The sequence below is a fragment of the Haplochromis burtoni genome, unplaced genomic scaffold, assembly GCF_018398535.1.
Source record: "Haplochromis burtoni strain Fernald_Lab_line unplaced genomic scaffold, NCSU_Asbu1 Contig_72, whole genome shotgun sequence".
Taxonomy (NCBI): Eukaryota; Metazoa; Chordata; class Actinopteri; order Cichliformes; family Cichlidae; genus Haplochromis; species Haplochromis burtoni.
The window spans coordinates 1,311,868-1,328,178 of NW_024582433.1; the positions used below are offsets into that span (position 1 = coordinate 1,311,868).

The 16,311-nt window shown below is 39.2% G+C and overlaps 1 protein-coding gene across 1 annotated transcript; it reads left to right on the forward strand.

Annotated features, from left to right (window-relative positions):
- Window positions 1–5,575: 5,575 nt before the first annotated feature.
- On the forward strand, window positions 5,576–13,292 carry bspry (B-box and SPRY domain containing). Its single transcript, XM_005930088.3, has 6 exons — window positions 5,576–6,173; window positions 6,806–6,904; window positions 8,744–8,974; window positions 9,093–9,118; window positions 9,216–9,340; window positions 12,281–13,292. Exons 1-6 carry the CDS (start codon window positions 5,787–5,789, stop codon window positions 12,814–12,816), a joined length of 1,404 nt encoding a protein of 467 aa, XP_005930150.1. The 5' UTR covers window positions 5,576–5,786; the 3' UTR covers window positions 12,817–13,292.
- The last annotated feature ends 3,019 nt before the right edge of the window (window positions 13,293–16,311 follow it).

Here is a 16,311-nt window from a genome sequence, read left to right on the forward strand (position 1 = left end):
CTATAGTGTGAGGTGCAACATTTCTCTACCAAAAGCCCATCAGCTAGCCTTCATAGTTTCTAGACCTTATGACCTGTTGTTAAAAGAAACACAACCCTGTCCCAAACATTTTTGAGATCTGTTGCTGTCATCAAATTCAAAATTACTTTTCCAAGTTCAAACATTTTGTTACTTTGTAGGACTCAGAAGCAGCACTGATCTCATAATACAGCTTTATTTATGGACTTCCCTACATAAAAATGTAAAAGAACTTAAACTGGGGAGATACTAGAAAATTGCTAACTAGGAAGTTACAAAGGTGAGACAAGGGACAACAAAACAAAGGAAGACTAAGACAATATATACACACAGATAACGAGGGAGGAGGAAACGGGCGGAAAACACAGCGGGAGCAAACCAGGAATAACATGACAAGGGAAGTTAAAGTCAACACAATGCACATGAGACAAGAGGTTATCACAATAAAACAGAAAGCATAACTACTTTTGAGACTGAGCCTAAAACATGCAAACTTTACAGGAACAGAAGACAAACATGGTGACAGAACACAGAGAGACGCAGGGATGTGATCCTTAAAGATAAAATGGAAACAAAACACACAGACAAACAACACCTTGGGTCAAGACCCAGGGATCATGACAATTTACAGCACATGTGTCGAACTCCAGGCCTGGAGGACCGGTGTCCTGCAGGTTTTAGATGTGTCCTTGATCCAACACAGCTGGTTCAAATTGCTAAATTACCTCCTCAACTCTTGTAGTTCTCCAGAAACCTGCTAATAAACTAATCGTGTGATTTGGGTGTGTTGACCCAGGGTGAGATCTAAAACCTGCAGGACACTGGTTACGTCACCGCCACGCGACGACGGCTGTCCCAATTCGAAGTGTACTTCAAATGCACACTCCAAATGCGCCGTCGATTTCCCCAAATATCAAGCGTGGTCCGTCGTGACAGTGACAGTCCGGTGCACGCTTCGTGGTCCCATATATCCCACAATTCATAGTGCGGCGGTGGGTGTGGATAATTTTACCGCAAAATACGGCAGACGGGAGCGGCTGAAGAGGTTGTTTTTTCTCTCTCCAAACTTTATTGAAACCATAAAGCGAACAGTCAGTCATTCCAGTTCAGTTTGTACAGTAGACACATACAAGGCAAATAAGAGTAACAATATACAGTACAATGAAATAAGAAGGATAAATAAATAAAGGAAAAAAAGAAAAAAGGGGGGAATGTGACAGACTTCATAACAACTTTGTACTTGAAAGTTGTGACAGCTCATTCGTTAAACATTTCTGAATGAATTTCAATCAATGATAAACCTTTTTTATTGGAAGTTAATTTAAGAGAGTTTAAGTAATATTCAATTTCAATCAAAAACAAATTAAATGATGGGGTTGAGTTTTGAAATTTACATTTATGTATGTGGAATTTCCCTAATAAGATGGAGCGGCCGAAGAGTGAACTGTCAAAAGTACTGAATATGACGTCACTTATTTATGTGCGAATGTTTAATAATTAAAGTCAGTCATATATCCACAAACACAACAAGCTGAAAGTCAGTGATATATATTGTATATATATATATATAATATATATATATATATATATATGTATATATTATATATATGTATATATAATTATATATATATATATATATATATATATATATATATATAATCATAATAATCTGACAATACTATAATATTGGCCATATTATATTTACATTGCCACAGTGAGTTGACCACAGTGAGTTGACTTTAGTCTCATGAACAACATTAACTAATTGTTATTTACTAACTGATCTTAAATGACTGTTCAGCACAGAAATGAAGCCCAACAATCATGTTTTACAGTCCCGTGGTCTCAGCCTCAGATACTCAACTAATCAAAGTGATGTCATGACAAAAATGAATGACCAACAAAACATTTTTCTCCTTCATTTCTGTCAAACAAAGCTGTATGTAACGTGTCCCGCGGTTAGTATCATGGTTGCTAGGCAACCTGAACAGCGCGACGAAGTCCCATTTCACAAGCTTCTCACTTCCGCACTTCTCGTACTTATAGTACGCACCGTACGTAGTACGCGTAGTGCGCGTACTTAAAGCGCGCAGTCTCTTAATTGGGACACAGCCACAGTCTGGAACCTCACAAAAAAAAAAAAAAAAAAAAAAGTCTGGAACCTCACACCAACACACGTTATGTTTAGTTAAGGGGAGCCAGCGCCCTCTGGAGATCAGGAGCAGTATTACAGAAACCTCAAACCAAGCAGCTTGAGTTAGACTGAAAATGTAGAAGAAATGCTTAATAAAAGAGCAAATATGTAAGAATTTCTTTATGCCTTTTCTTTTTAAGTTATTCTGTTGAAATTTGCTGCTGTTGTTAGGATCCCTCTTGCACAGATGGCCTCACATTTGACATATACTTTGGTATACAGAGTTGCTCAGGTGCTGTTACTGCAAAACAAGCCCAAATGATCTCCCCTCCCCCACCACACTGACAGTTCATATGAGGCATTTGTGCTGATATGCTTTGTTTGATTTTTGTTAAATTTAGATTTTTGTATTGATGTTCTTTATGGCCAAAAATGGTCTCTTTGGTCTCATCTTGCAAAGGACATTGTACCAGAAGTCTTATAGTTTGTTCAGGTGCACTTTTGCAAAGTTAAGCCGCACTGCCACGTTCTTTTGAGAAAGAAGTGGCTTTAACCCGGCAACCTTTCCAAACACGCCAAACTTGTTCAGTGTTTTTCTAATTGTGCTATCATGAACTTGAACATTTGCTGAACATTTTTCAGGCATGTAGAGTCTGAAATGTAGCTCTCAGCTTTTTGTAGCTTCTCTGAGCACGGCACACTCTGACCTTGGAGTGAATTTGCTGGGACGTCGACTCCTGGGAAAACTGGCAACTGTCTTGAATGTTTTCCACTTGTGAATAATCTTTCATACTCTATAATGGCATAACGGTATAATGTATGACTTTAAATCATTTGGTAATGGTCTTATAACCCTTTCCAGATTGATGGGAAGCTGCAGTTACTTCTTTAAGATCACTGATCACGAAGATCATATCAGATGTAACTTTATCTTCTAATGGAACTCATCAGGATGCATCAAGAGACAGAAAAGCATGAGCTTCATTTGTTTTTTGTCTGGATTATTAAAAATCTTTTTATTGTTTTCCTTCTTTTACTGTGTAATCACATAGCCATCATTCTCCCACAACAAACTCAGTGTGCTGGAAACCCTTAATCATTTCATGATATAAGCACCTCTTTGTCTTGTGTTTACTTGTTTCCCCTTTACAAAACAGCTTTTTATGTCAGTATAACAATGGTAGCCCTGTTTCTCTGTTGTTCTCAGTTCAAAGTGAACTGAGTGGAAACCCACCTTATCTGAGCCAAAAGGCATGACGCTGTCCTGTCAATCACTCCTATTCATTTCTCTAAAGACATGGCTCTGGGAGGAGTGGGTGGGGGTCGGGGGTGGGGGTGTCTCTTCCTGCTGGTTTGAGTTTCTTGAGATCTGATCTGTTTGCTCCAAAATGTACAGGTGACTTTCTTGTTACTATTTAAAGTGCTTTTGACCATTATTCATTTTTCCAAATGTCTGTCAGTTTTTCTTTGGACATCAGCTGTTTTTCTCACTTTTCACTGTACTCCTTGTATGTGACCATTTTCCAAGGGGTGTTTTTTTATTTGCTGAACTGCATAACACTGGCACGTAAATCATTCAAGCATAAGAAAAGCATCTAACTGAAAGGATGAACCAGAGCTGTGTCTAAACATGAAAACTGGGCAAAGAACCAATTTTAAAACGTATCTTAAGGCACTTTTTTTTTAGCCTATCACAATAGAACATCTACAAAAGAAGTCAAAGATAGCACAGTTTGACAGGCATAACATTGCTCCAGAAAGGGGATTGCTAGTTAGCTATTAGATGAATGCTTAATATATCTCAGCATGGTGTGCAGTGTGACTTAAAAAATGGAAAAATCTGGAAAAGTGGAGGACAAAAAAGACATGCCAAACCTAAAAAAAACCTATCTACATTTCCTCATGAAACAGGAAATGAGAGATGCATCTGGACCTTCAGTTGATCTATCTGCAGTTCACTGAAGCCTCATCAGAAATGGTCTCAGCTGGCTGTCATTAATCCATCCTTAAGGAAGGGAAACAAGGAGTCAAGGCTGAGTTGTGCCAAATTACACAAGAACTGGACTGAAAATCAGTGGCAACAGGTCTGATGGAGCGATGAATCCAAATTTGAAAGTTATCTATATATGGAGGTCATCAGGGGAGAGTCACAACAGTGTGTGTCTGTGGAGTCTTTAAAAAAACTATTAAACACTTTTCTGTTTAATCAGGGCTATTTTTAGTCTGTTTTTCTTATTAATTGTGTTTTAATTGTTGTACAGCTCTGTGTGACGTTTATATCTGTGAAAAGCTCTCTATAAATAAACTTTGCTTACTCAACTTACTTACTTATTTACTTACCTGAATAGAAAGACACACAGTGGAAAACTATGACTCATTGATTAGAGCGTGAACCTCAACATTAATGGAGCTGCATGGGATCATGTGGCCAGAGAACAGAACAAAAGGAAACCAACATCCAAAGAAGAGCTTTGAATGTCCTCAAGAAGCCTGAAGCTCAATAAATCGCTGCACCTGTTTCTCATCCCAGCAAAATGTAATGAAATAAGAGGCGGCTAAAGAGTTTTTTTGGATGGCACACCTTACAAAGCAAGTGGCATTTTTTGTTAATGGACTTGGCTGTGGTATGATATGTGATAGCAGACCATCTTCCAAAGTGTACATTGGGTATTCCCAGGTCTCTCTGGATTCACTGGCTTTTCCAGGGAGTGGGTGTTGCTCAGTATTGCTAAATGAACTGTCTCAAGGTGTGGCCGCACTGCCGATCCCTGCACATAGTCATAAAATGAACCATGAGTTTCTATCACACCTGTCCTTCCTGAAAAATATAATTACGCTCTGCTCACACACAGGTATCTAACAGACACTCCAGGGTCCTATTGTTGCATTGATACAGAAACTCACCATAAATGAGCCAAAATGAGGAAATAAAGCCTTTTTATTTTACACGTGAGAGTTTTACTTTGTTCGAAGTATAGCAAAAATCTATTTGACACATTTTAAGTATATAAAAAGCATAAATGTTTACAAAGAAACATTCTCATTAATTATCGGAGTGTGATTTACCTAATGTACCCTGACCTGTTCTACAATATCCCACTGAATGCTGAATTTTAGGGACTTTGCTCAGTTAGTAGGATTTTTAAGATATTATCTATATATGAATTTCTTCTGAAATAACCACAATGTAGGGCTATGAATTAAAGCTGACTAAGGTTGAACTCCTGCCCTTTGAGCTGTGCTTTATTAAACAAAGTAACTGTTTTAAAACCAAAGGTGTTATCTGCATATTGAAAAAGAAAAAAAAAAGGTTCTCAAGTGGCCAAAATCAGGAACACCAGTGAAACAGGGAAATGAGAGATACTATGAATATGTAACCGCAGGCTATTAGGCCATAAGGACACAGGCCTATAACACCTGCTTGCATGATGGCATGATTTCAGACTCTACGGACGGTTATCAGGTGACGCTCGTGTGAAAACCAGAAGCTTTTTTTTTTCTTTTTTCTGACTTTGAGCTCTGACCTCTGAGATCCCTGTTACTTCCGCGTTCCGCTCACCTGTTACACCTGTGTTACTGCTACGCTCTTGATGCGACTCCTCCTCCGCCGGTGCACCTGTCCTGTTTTCGTGCCATGACCGAGGACTTCGAAACGTGTGATTTAACATGCTCGTCCCCATCGGGTGACCCAGAGGAGGCTCTAAAAGTTAAAAGCTGGAGTATGGAGTGCGAGCAGCCCATTTTCTCCGCGCTGGGAGGCGGAATGAAGCTGCAGAAGACAGTCGACGCTCCGCGGCCGACTATGAGCGGCAGTCCCGGAAAAACCTCACTGGCTGCGGCCACCTCCGACACCGAGTCCGGGATCTACTCTGTTGAGAGTGAGCTGTGTGTAGACCACGAATCCGAGCTGGACTGGTTCTGCGGCACCGAGCAGAAACTCATCTGCTCCCACTGCGCCACCGTGGGCTCCTGCCAGGGACACACCGTGACCCCTCTGGCCACCAGAGTCACCAGAGTCAGGGTGAGTCTCGGGCAGCCAAGCAACAGCTGTTTTAACATATTTCACTCATATGGGTTTTAATAGTGATCATTTTCAGTTCAGGGGTGTATAGCTACAATAAATACACATTTTCACCCGGAATAATCTGCCTGCAGGTCTCCAAATGGCTTCAGGAAGGTTTCACTTTGTCTGAGTGGAACTATCTTTAAGGGCAACTATTTTCTTCTAACCCTATTTAACATAAAATGACCTTTTTCTGACTAAACTTAACAAAATACATGTTTAAAAAGTAAAAATACTTTGATTTAATTGAGTTTTTGTGAAAGATTTTGCCCATCGTGACTGACAAAGTGTGGATTTTTATATTTCACCTACAGTTGTATAACCATAACAGTTATCCAGATAACAGTTATTATGAAACAAAGTGGCCCGGGTGTTTCCATATTTGTTAAGTTAATGTTTGTGTAGCTCTTAGGGCTTTTTTGGGAGTGCCACACTGGCTGATTCCTCTCAGCAGTATTTGAGAATACAGGATTTTCTTGCTGTGTTTCCAGCTGATGAATGCCACGTGGTTTCTAATGTGTTTTTATTTCTGAACTGCAGACAGTGTACAGCCTATTTAGGTTTTTCTTTTTTTTCCTTTTTCTTATCAGGACAAACTGGTGGACGTGTGTGAGAAAATGCAGCTGCAGGCCCTGAGGATTGAGAGGTTTATCGAGCAGACACTGGCAGCCAAAGAGCAGAAGCTTCAGGTGATCCACACCCACCCAGGCTCACCACACACTCATGATGATCTCAGCATCCAAATGCTATGGAGCCTGTTTAGCAAGTGCATTGTGTTGACATTTGCTGGATCCTGTTTCAGATGTGAATTTTTGGCCACGTTTTGGGTTTGTGTATAGTGATAGGAATTTCTACAAGCTGCTATCTGTTTCTACTGATCAGTCAATTTATTAATTTTTTTTCTTTTACTATTAGTATAATATACATATATAAATCAACTCTCTGAGCCCAAAGTGAAGTCTTTATTTTGACTGTTTTGTCCATCTAAACCCAAATTATTCAGTTCACATTAGAGCAGAGAAACAGAAGCAAATCCACATATTTCAGAAAAACAAACAAAACTGGGACATTTCTTTGATAAATATGCAAACTAATTGATTATTGGCAAATTTTTCTTTGAATTTTTTTGCACGTAAAACAAAACTTAACATGCATTTACCCGTTTATTCCTTTATATGACCGTATGTGTAAGTTCTATAAATATTAGGAGGCAATTATTTATTTTCTCTTACAATTAAGTGTTAACCCGGAGGTATAATAATGAAAAGATAATGATAATATATTTTATAACATGTGCTTCACGTGGTTTAAAAGACTTTGATATAATCACTGACTTAAAAATATATAAAAATGTAACGAATGAAGACTGTAACAACAAAGCATGGGGCAAGTCTTGCTGATTCAGTGCACGTAGCAAAGTCTGCAGCCTCTCTTAGCTTAATGGGTGTTCAGGACAAGTCGTGCTTGTGCACTAAAGAGACCAAATCGAGCCTCAAGCAAACAAGAAAAGCCTGATAAGTGGAAAACTACCACCAGACCTGAGCAGGAATCAAATGTTTCTGTAACAAAATAGCTTTACACAGTGGGGGGGATAAAAAGAGCGTGGTCAGTGAATCTCTGTACACTTTGCTGTGCTTGGTCAGATGTGCGAGTCACAAGTATCATTAACGAGCTGTCGTCCGTGCCCACCGTCAAGTGCTTGTGTCACTGCTTATGAGCAGCAGCAGCTTCCATTAGGCGTGGGTGTAGGCCAGTGTTTGAGTTATAGGAGAGAATACCAGATAGGAAGTGGGCATTAAAAAGAGAGACGACGTCACAGTATGACAAATTTTATCAGAATATGCGACGTGCACTTGAATTTATTATAGCAGTGCAGGTGTTACATTAAAACATTTAAAAAAACAGACTTGTAGACCTTCAACCATCCACCACTGACCCATCAGGCGAGTTGTAATAAAATTGTTACCAAAATAATGGATACTAAAGGAGGGATGTTACTATGATACTAATGAGATTTCACAAAGCGTTTCACTTAGATTACATTCTTTTAAAGTCTGTTTTTTATTTTTATTCTATTTAACTAAAAATAATACCCATGCTACTGCAGGCCAACATCTCAGATAGCTGACACAGTTTGATTGGCTCACGCTGTGCTGTATGTATATTGTCATGTTAGTCAGTTAAAGTATGAAGATGTGAAAATTAGTGCTGGGACTGTGGATGTGGTTTTTATGGCATTTTTCATGCATTTGTGATATTCAAAGAACTGTACAAGTGACCCTAAATGATTAAAAGAGAGTAAAAACCACGTGAGACTAATTCACAGGAGATGCACAAGGATAAAGATTTTAATTTTGGAGACAGTAAATGTTTCATTTTCAGTTTTCTCGTGCCAGATTTTAAAGGAAATCATTTTAAAATCATTGATAAATCAATAAAGGATTTATCATTTATGCAGTTGGATTCCAAACCACAAGTATTCACTCCACACTCATGCATTTCTTCTTCCCTGCTGTCTTATTATGCAGGCAGCGGCGAGCAGGGCGAGGGAGCAGGTGCTGGCTCAGGTGAGCGCGGCACGCGAAGCCCTGGAGGAGGAGGAGCAGCGTCTCTTGGAGGAGGTGCAGAGAGAGGAGGAGCGTGTGGAGCAGTGTCTCCTGACCCAGAGAGCCCACTGGGGCCAAGCGTTGACGAATCTGTCGCAAACACGCTCCCGTCTGGTGCACACGCTGACGCACACTCCCGACGCACAGCTGGTGGTGAGAGACTCGGGAAGCTTTGGCAGGAAGGGGTTAACAGGGGCGGCTCTAATAACTGTATCCTGATAACAGTCATAATCACTGAGAGTAATCACCTGCTTAATGTCTCATTTTTCAGACCAGTGTCCGGGAGATAGCTGAAAGGTAATGTTTCTTTTTTTATGAAGCAATATTTTGTGAATACTATTTTCTTGCTCAGGAGCTGTATCATTAAACCTCTTTTCTCTGCTTCTCTGCTCAGGGTGGAGGAGGCAGAGGGGGTCGGGGAGCCCTGTGACACAGACCAGCTCAGCCTGAACCCGTGCTGCACTGAAAGCAAGCTGCTGAGGGGTCTGTGGGCTACTGCAGTGCTGCTCGGGCCAAACAGTCAGTAGATTTCTATTATACTTGTTAATCATTTTGTGTAAATGCAGCACATTCAAAAGCATAAAAGTTTTCACTGCAGCACTACAAGGTGTATTTACCAACCTTAAAAACCTATGAACGGAGTGGATTTTGTAGAGTATGCTCAGAAAAAAGTATAATATCCGATTACAGTTTATACAGATGTAAGAAAACGGCTCCTGTTCCATTACTGATTCTCATTGGCTCAGCTTTGAGTGTCACCGCCATCGCTAAGCAGCATGTCAAAGATATTACATTCATGCTGAGGGTCAAATGGTTATTCACGATGGAGGTATTTCCCCTGCTTCCTGTGATAAGTGTTGGGATCATCAATCAAAAAAAAAAAAAGGAATTATTACACAGAACACTTCTATTAAAAGTATTGCAGTATGTTACTTAATTACACCTAGGAGTAAGTAATTTGTTTTACTACTTCATTTCACATTTCTCCATAAAATCACCTTAAATGCATTGTCTCATAATCAGCATTTATCTATATAAACCTGAGGCTGCAAACACACAGATTCTACTTTAGACACATGAACAGGTAGAAACAGAGGCCTGACTGCTCATCATGTTGTTACCTGTTAAAGTTCAGGGTCTGGCTGCTGGGCTGGGCTCAGTGTTCACTCAGCTTTGGCATCACTCTGGGTTCTTGGCAACCCCATTCTTTAACAACAGTACATTATATTCCATAAACTAAATATCCAAAATATGGTTAAAACTAGGGGTGGGTTTTGATAATCGATTTATCGATTAAAATCGATTCTGGCTTGGATAACGTGATATCGATTCATTAAAATCCTGAATCGATTTTTTTTTTTTAATATTAATTTATTTTTCCCGAAATGCCAGAATTTCAGTTTCAAAAACCACCAAACAGCTAAAACAGTAAATGAGAGCAGGTGCACGGATTCTGCACAAAGACCGCCGACGCATCAGAATCAGTGAGATGTCGCCTTTCTCACGGCCGGGGCTGAAAGCCGACAGCTCGCTGATTCTGATGTTTCGGCGGGTCCGCGCTTTGTGTTTACGCCCTTTTTGCACTGATACATGGACTGACTATAAAATCCCAGGCCAGGAAAATCACCTTCATGTTTTTCTGTGTTTTATCTTCAGCTACTTTGACACAAAGGCATCTGCTGTGACGCTCAACCTTTGCTAAAGTCTTGCGAGTGTCAGTTTCCTTTTTATAGATACAAAAATATGTAAATGTACTGATCTGAATTATAATATTTCTGACTGTCTAAGGCAAAATTTCCCAGATTCAAATTGAATCGAATCGTGGATCGAATCGATTCGGGACCTTGTGAATCAGAATCAAATCGGTTCTAGAAATCAGTGACGATACCCAGCCCTAGTTAAAACCAATTATGTTTTTTTTGTTTCTCACATAAAAGGAAAGTAGTTATTGTATTGCCGCAGTGAAATGGCAGAGTCAAACCTAACTGAAACTCAATGATTATTCTAAAATACTCTTTAAAATGTGACGGTTAGTAAAATTATGCCTTGAAATGAGGCATAAAAATAATTACCATTTTAGTTTAGCACAATATTTTCTGAATTAATTGATTTTAAAAAAGTTGTGTTATTTATTAGAGAAATAACAAACTGAGTTCATGTTTTTATACCCAAATTTGATCTGGCACTTGTGTCTGAGAGGTCAGGAGTTCATGAAGAACAACATTCAGCTACTAAAACTCATTTTTCTATTCAGGAATCCAACTAAATAATTTGGCATCTTAATCTAAAAATAAATGCGCTTCATTTTTTTTCCCCTGCTTTTTTTTTTTTTTGTAAAGTAGTGAATTTTAAATTTTAAATTATATAATTACATTTACAACAATTATACTAACATTAAAAATATAATTTTATTAAAAAATGTTGGTAAATATCATTACTCTTCATTTGCAGCTGTTGCATAAATGTTATATGTGTTGGTCTACTAAATTTGTAATAAAAGTTTTAAAAGCAGGGATGTTAGAGCTTGTTTATATAAATAAATTGAAGATGAATCAATTCTGGGCAGGAAGAATCCTTAGAGTCCTTATTTGTGGGTCCCCTGCAGTGCTCACGTCCTGCTCTACTATATAAATGTTATTGTAGTCCATTGTAAGGTGGTTGTTAGGCAAGTTTATAAATGTATGTGTGTAAGGAGTTTTTGGGGTGTGGTCCCTCTCCTAAAAAACGGATAGAATATCTTCAGTCAGGTGTTACTGTGGTGAAATCAAAACAAAAGGTGTTACTGATGCACAAATTCTACAAGTGGATCATTTTAGGTCGTTGGTAGGTGGTTGCTAAACAACATGATGACATCATAATGCGTGATATAGATAACAACCTTCAGACACCTAAGATACACATGTGTGCTACTCCTGCTATGTAGGGTGAGTATGCAGAAAGACAGAGGTTTCATAATAAGATGATGACAACGTCACTCTCATTGTCATACAGACACAGACTGACGCCCTACAAAATATCCCTGCTAACTGTAGCAAATTGAACATAAAGCACATACAGTACTTACATTTATTTTTTAGCGACACAAATTTAAGCATGTAATCACCCATTTATCTCCAAAGATGATCTGATTTCCTAATGCGTGTGTGTTTGTTGTGCCTGGACATCTGAATGTAGGGTAAACTGAAACACATTATACTTGTGCAACTTAGAAATTCAGGAGTTACTGGTATATCAGGAAGATCTGGAAGATGAACGGGGCAGAACTGTAAAGTAATTCCAGGTATTCTGTGTTTGGAGAAGAGGCCATGTGCCATCTGTTTGGCAGCGCTCGGAATTTGCTTGATGTCCTGTTTATATTCTCTATATTCTCTGTATTCATGCATATTCTCATGTTTAATAAGGAAACAATATAAAAACAAAAACATGATAGCAATCCACCCTTTTCCTTTCTTCTCACAGCTTATGGATCATCATGTTTAAAGTTCGATGAGCGCACAGTCAGCCCTCTTCTCTCTCTGTCTGAGGACTTCTGCACTTTAACTTTCCTCCACAAAAAACCGCGCCAGTCTCCACCCTACGACCCAGCACGATTTGACTCTTGGCCCAACGCCTTAGGCTCGGTGTCTATGTCCTCTGGCACCCACAGCTGGGTGGTAGACGTGGGCCAGAGCGGCGCCTTTAAAGTCGGGGTCTGCTACGCCTCCCTGGAGCGCAAAGGTTCTGGGAACGAAGCTCGACTGGGCCACAACAGTCAGTCCTGGGTGCTGTCTCACTACGATGGAGACTACTCCTTCTGCCACGCAGGGAAGAAGGTGCCGCTACAAGTGGCGAGGAGGCCAGAGAGGGTGGGCCTGCTGCTGGACTGGCAAAGTCAGACGCTGCTGTTTTACGAGCCACACTCCTGCGCTGTGCTGTACTCAGTCTCACAGAACTTCAGTGCCCCGCTGCTGCCGGCCTTTGCCGTGACTGACCGCAGTATCACCATACTGCACTGATGGACACACACAACCACACACACAGTTATATAGTGCCAAAATTGCTAAATGAGCATTAATGATGTGAAGAAACCACAAAGAGAAACAACGTCCTCTAATGTAGATTTAATTAGCAGCTTCGCTGTGTGAGCAGTAATGAGAACTCCAGACACTCAGTTTCTATTTATTCAGTCCTGCTGTAGACACTTTTATTTTTTACTGTTTCTTATTATTTTAGGCTTAAACGTATTTGTGAGCTGATTACATTATAAAGTAGTGTTGTTATAGTAATAACATTTTTTTATAAAGAATATTTGTGTTTTTAGTATGATTACATGTTGCTAAGAAGTATCCACAAAGAAAACATCGCTTATTCTGGTTGATCCAGGACTATTTTAAATGTGGAAAAGAAACTCCCTTTAACAATAATCTGAAACTGTTTTGTATTGTCAAAATTTTAGATGTTATGTGGTGAGTAAAGGAGTTACTAAACTTGACTCTTTTATTACTTGAGTCTAATATTACCCTGTTATTTCTTTGAGCCGCAGCAGTGTTTGATGTTGTGTATGTGTGGCATGTCCACTGGGATACAGTGAAGCACAGCGTAGTGTTTAAGTTGGATTTTTGGTACTTTCGGGCAGCGGGAAAGGCAATCAGGAGGAAGCTGGTGCAAATAATCCAGCTACTGGTCATTTTCCACATGTAAATATATGAGAATGATACTTCTTGATAAATCTTACATAAAAAGGGGCATTTGTGAAGGTTCAAAGAGAAGGGGAAAAATTAAAAAATGAAGCATTAAGAAAGAAAACAGACCAACAAACAACACAGGTGACAAACATTAAAAAACAAGCTGGATGATAGTCAAACTAGTTTGATTCAAAAGCCAAAGTAAAAAAGTGAGTTTTAAGATGTGATTTAAAAGACTGAATCGACTCGGAAGTATGAATATCAACAGGAAGGTTATTCCAGAGTCTAGGTGCTGCAGTTGCAAAGGCACGATCACCTCTGGACTTCAGCCGAGACCTTGGTTGTACTAAGAGCATCTGACAAGAAGATCTTAGTGCTCTTTTGGGGTTATACAAGTAGAGGAGTTTAGTTAGATAGCTAGGTGCCAAGTTGTTTAAAATTTTAAAAGCAAGCAAGAGAATTTTAAAATCAATGTGATATTTGACAGGGAGCCAGTGTAAGTTAGCTAAAACTGGAGTGATGTGGTCATACATTCTAGTACCAGTTTAAAGGCGTGCAGCAGCATTTTGACCTAACTGCAAACGATGGAGAGAAGAGTCGTGGAGGCCCAAGTAGAGAGAGTTGCAGTCGAGTCTAGTGGTGATAAATGCATGAATAAGTTTTTCAAGGTATTTCAGAGGAAGATAGGGCTTCGCTTTGGAAATCTAACGTAACTGGTAAAATTCTGTAATTTGAAAGAGCTATCCAAAAATACTCCGAGGTTTCTTACAGTGTGGGAGAGATGGCTAGCAAGAGGACCAAGAGTATCAGTTTGCTGGCCCAAAGGGCTATGATTATCAAAAATAATAACTTTGGTTGTATTTTCATTCAGGGAGAGAAAATTATTTGATGACCAGACTTTGACATCATGAAGACAGTTAAACAGTGGTTGCAGTGTGGCAGAGACATCCAAGTTCAGGGGAAAGTAAATTTAGATGTCATCGGCATGGCAGTGGAAGGAGATATTGTATTTTTTGAAAATGGATCCCAAGTGCAGCATGTACAAGGAGAAGAGTTGGACCCAAAACAGACCCCTGTGGGACACCACAGTAAATACGGAAAGAAGAGGAAGAGAATTGCGCCATAGCAACGGAGAACGACCTCTAGCCTTGATAAAAGAATGTTATGACCAACCGCATGAAAAGCAAAGTCCAATCTAGTAAAACTAAAACCACAGAGCAACCCGAATAAGCGGTTAAAAGAAGATCAGACTCTTAATAAAGCTGTCTCAGTACTGTGGCGAGGTTTGAAACCAGACTAGAAGTTTTCACCAATATCATTAACATCTAAAAAGGCCTGAAACTGCTTAAGAACTATGTTTTTCAGGATTTTGGACATAAAAGGAAATTTGGAGATCAGCCTGTAATTAGAGAGAGCATTAGGGTGAAGGTTTGCACAACAGCATGTTTGAAGGCAGTCGGTACACAACCTAATGTCAGTGATGCACTCAATAAAAGTAAAATACAGGGCCCAATAGTCTCCAAAGCTTTCTTGAAAATGCGAGAGGGAAGAGTGTTATGTGGGAAATTAGAAATTCTTAAGTGATCAATTATTACCTTTAAGGCAGAAAAAGACACTCAAACTGCTGAAAAACAGTTGAACATTTAGAAGCTGGAACTTTGTCTATCACTGAACGCTATAATACATTCAATTAACACTTTATCAGGTGCATCTTGCTAGTACATGGTTGGCTCTCGTTTTTGGTTCTTCGTGGGATTCAACGATGCTGCAACCATTCCTCAGACTTTTCCCCCCATATTAATATGATGACATCACAGTTACTGCTGATTTGTCGGCTGCTCAACTGTGATGACGATCTCCCACAACAATAACACTCAGATAGGCTGTGGGTTTAACTAAGGGAAACACAATGAACCAATAAATTATCCCGCACACCATTACACCTCCAGCAGCCTGACCCATGCTTTCATATACTTTACACCAGATTCTGACACTCCTATCTGAATGTTGCAGCAGAAATCACGGTGTGGTCTTCTGCTTCGAGGCTGTCAGAGATTTACAGTTAACAAACAGTCAGGTGAATAAACAACAATGAGACACTTGTGTAGGTTAACGTGCTGCACGGGTGAAAAGCTCAGAGCAAATCACACCGAACTGCAGTATTCGTTTATTTTTATAGGTTACATCGTCAATATGCAAATATAATCACATTTCCTGTTACGCAGGTCCTGATGCTGTCTGTGCGTAAGCTGTGTGTGTGTGTGTCACAAAGTATGTGTGTTGCAAGTCAATTTCTAAGAATAATATAATGCAAGTCAACTTCTGCGGATATGTATTTCTGTACTGGTCTCTTGTCAGTGTCACAGGGTCAGCTTCCTGTTTCTACAGAAAACTGTGTCTGGTGAAATATGTATAACATAATTTTTGAAGCATAAGCAAATAAAACAATAAAAACTCCCTAACAGAGGCGTACATCTCTTCTGCATACTTTAAATATAACAAGTAGTTATTTAAATTGCTATTGCCTTCCTATCATGTCAAGGTCATGTTTAACAATAAAGTTGATCAAAGCGAGCTGTGTAAAAGTGCATTAAAGGTATATGGCTACAAGAAAAATTACACTAAAACATTACGAAATTTTAATATAATACTTAACATTAAAATAAAATAAGATTAAAAAACTGAAATAAAAACGTAAATACAAATAAAATCAGACAACAAAGGATGAGGATGTCAACTGGTGCCAAATTCCAAGGAGAATAAATGTGAAAATAAATGTGTTTTTAATGAAGATTTAAATGTGTGTGCTGTCTATCATGACTGGCT

Bases quoted from the DNA above. Each gene is read 5' to 3' on its own strand.
- bspry (XM_005930088.3), top strand. From the start codon at position 5,787: ATGACCGAGGACTTCGAAACGTGTGATTTAACATGCTCGTCCCCATCG. The intron at 6,174-6,805 runs GTGAGTCTCGGG...TTTTCTTATCAG, and splicing joins CCAGAGTCACCAGAGTCAGG to GACAAACTGGTGGACGTGTG. The intron at 9,119-9,215 runs GTAATGTTTCTT...TTCTCTGCTCAG, and splicing joins GTCCGGGAGATAGCTGAAAG to GGTGGAGGAGGCAGAGGGGG.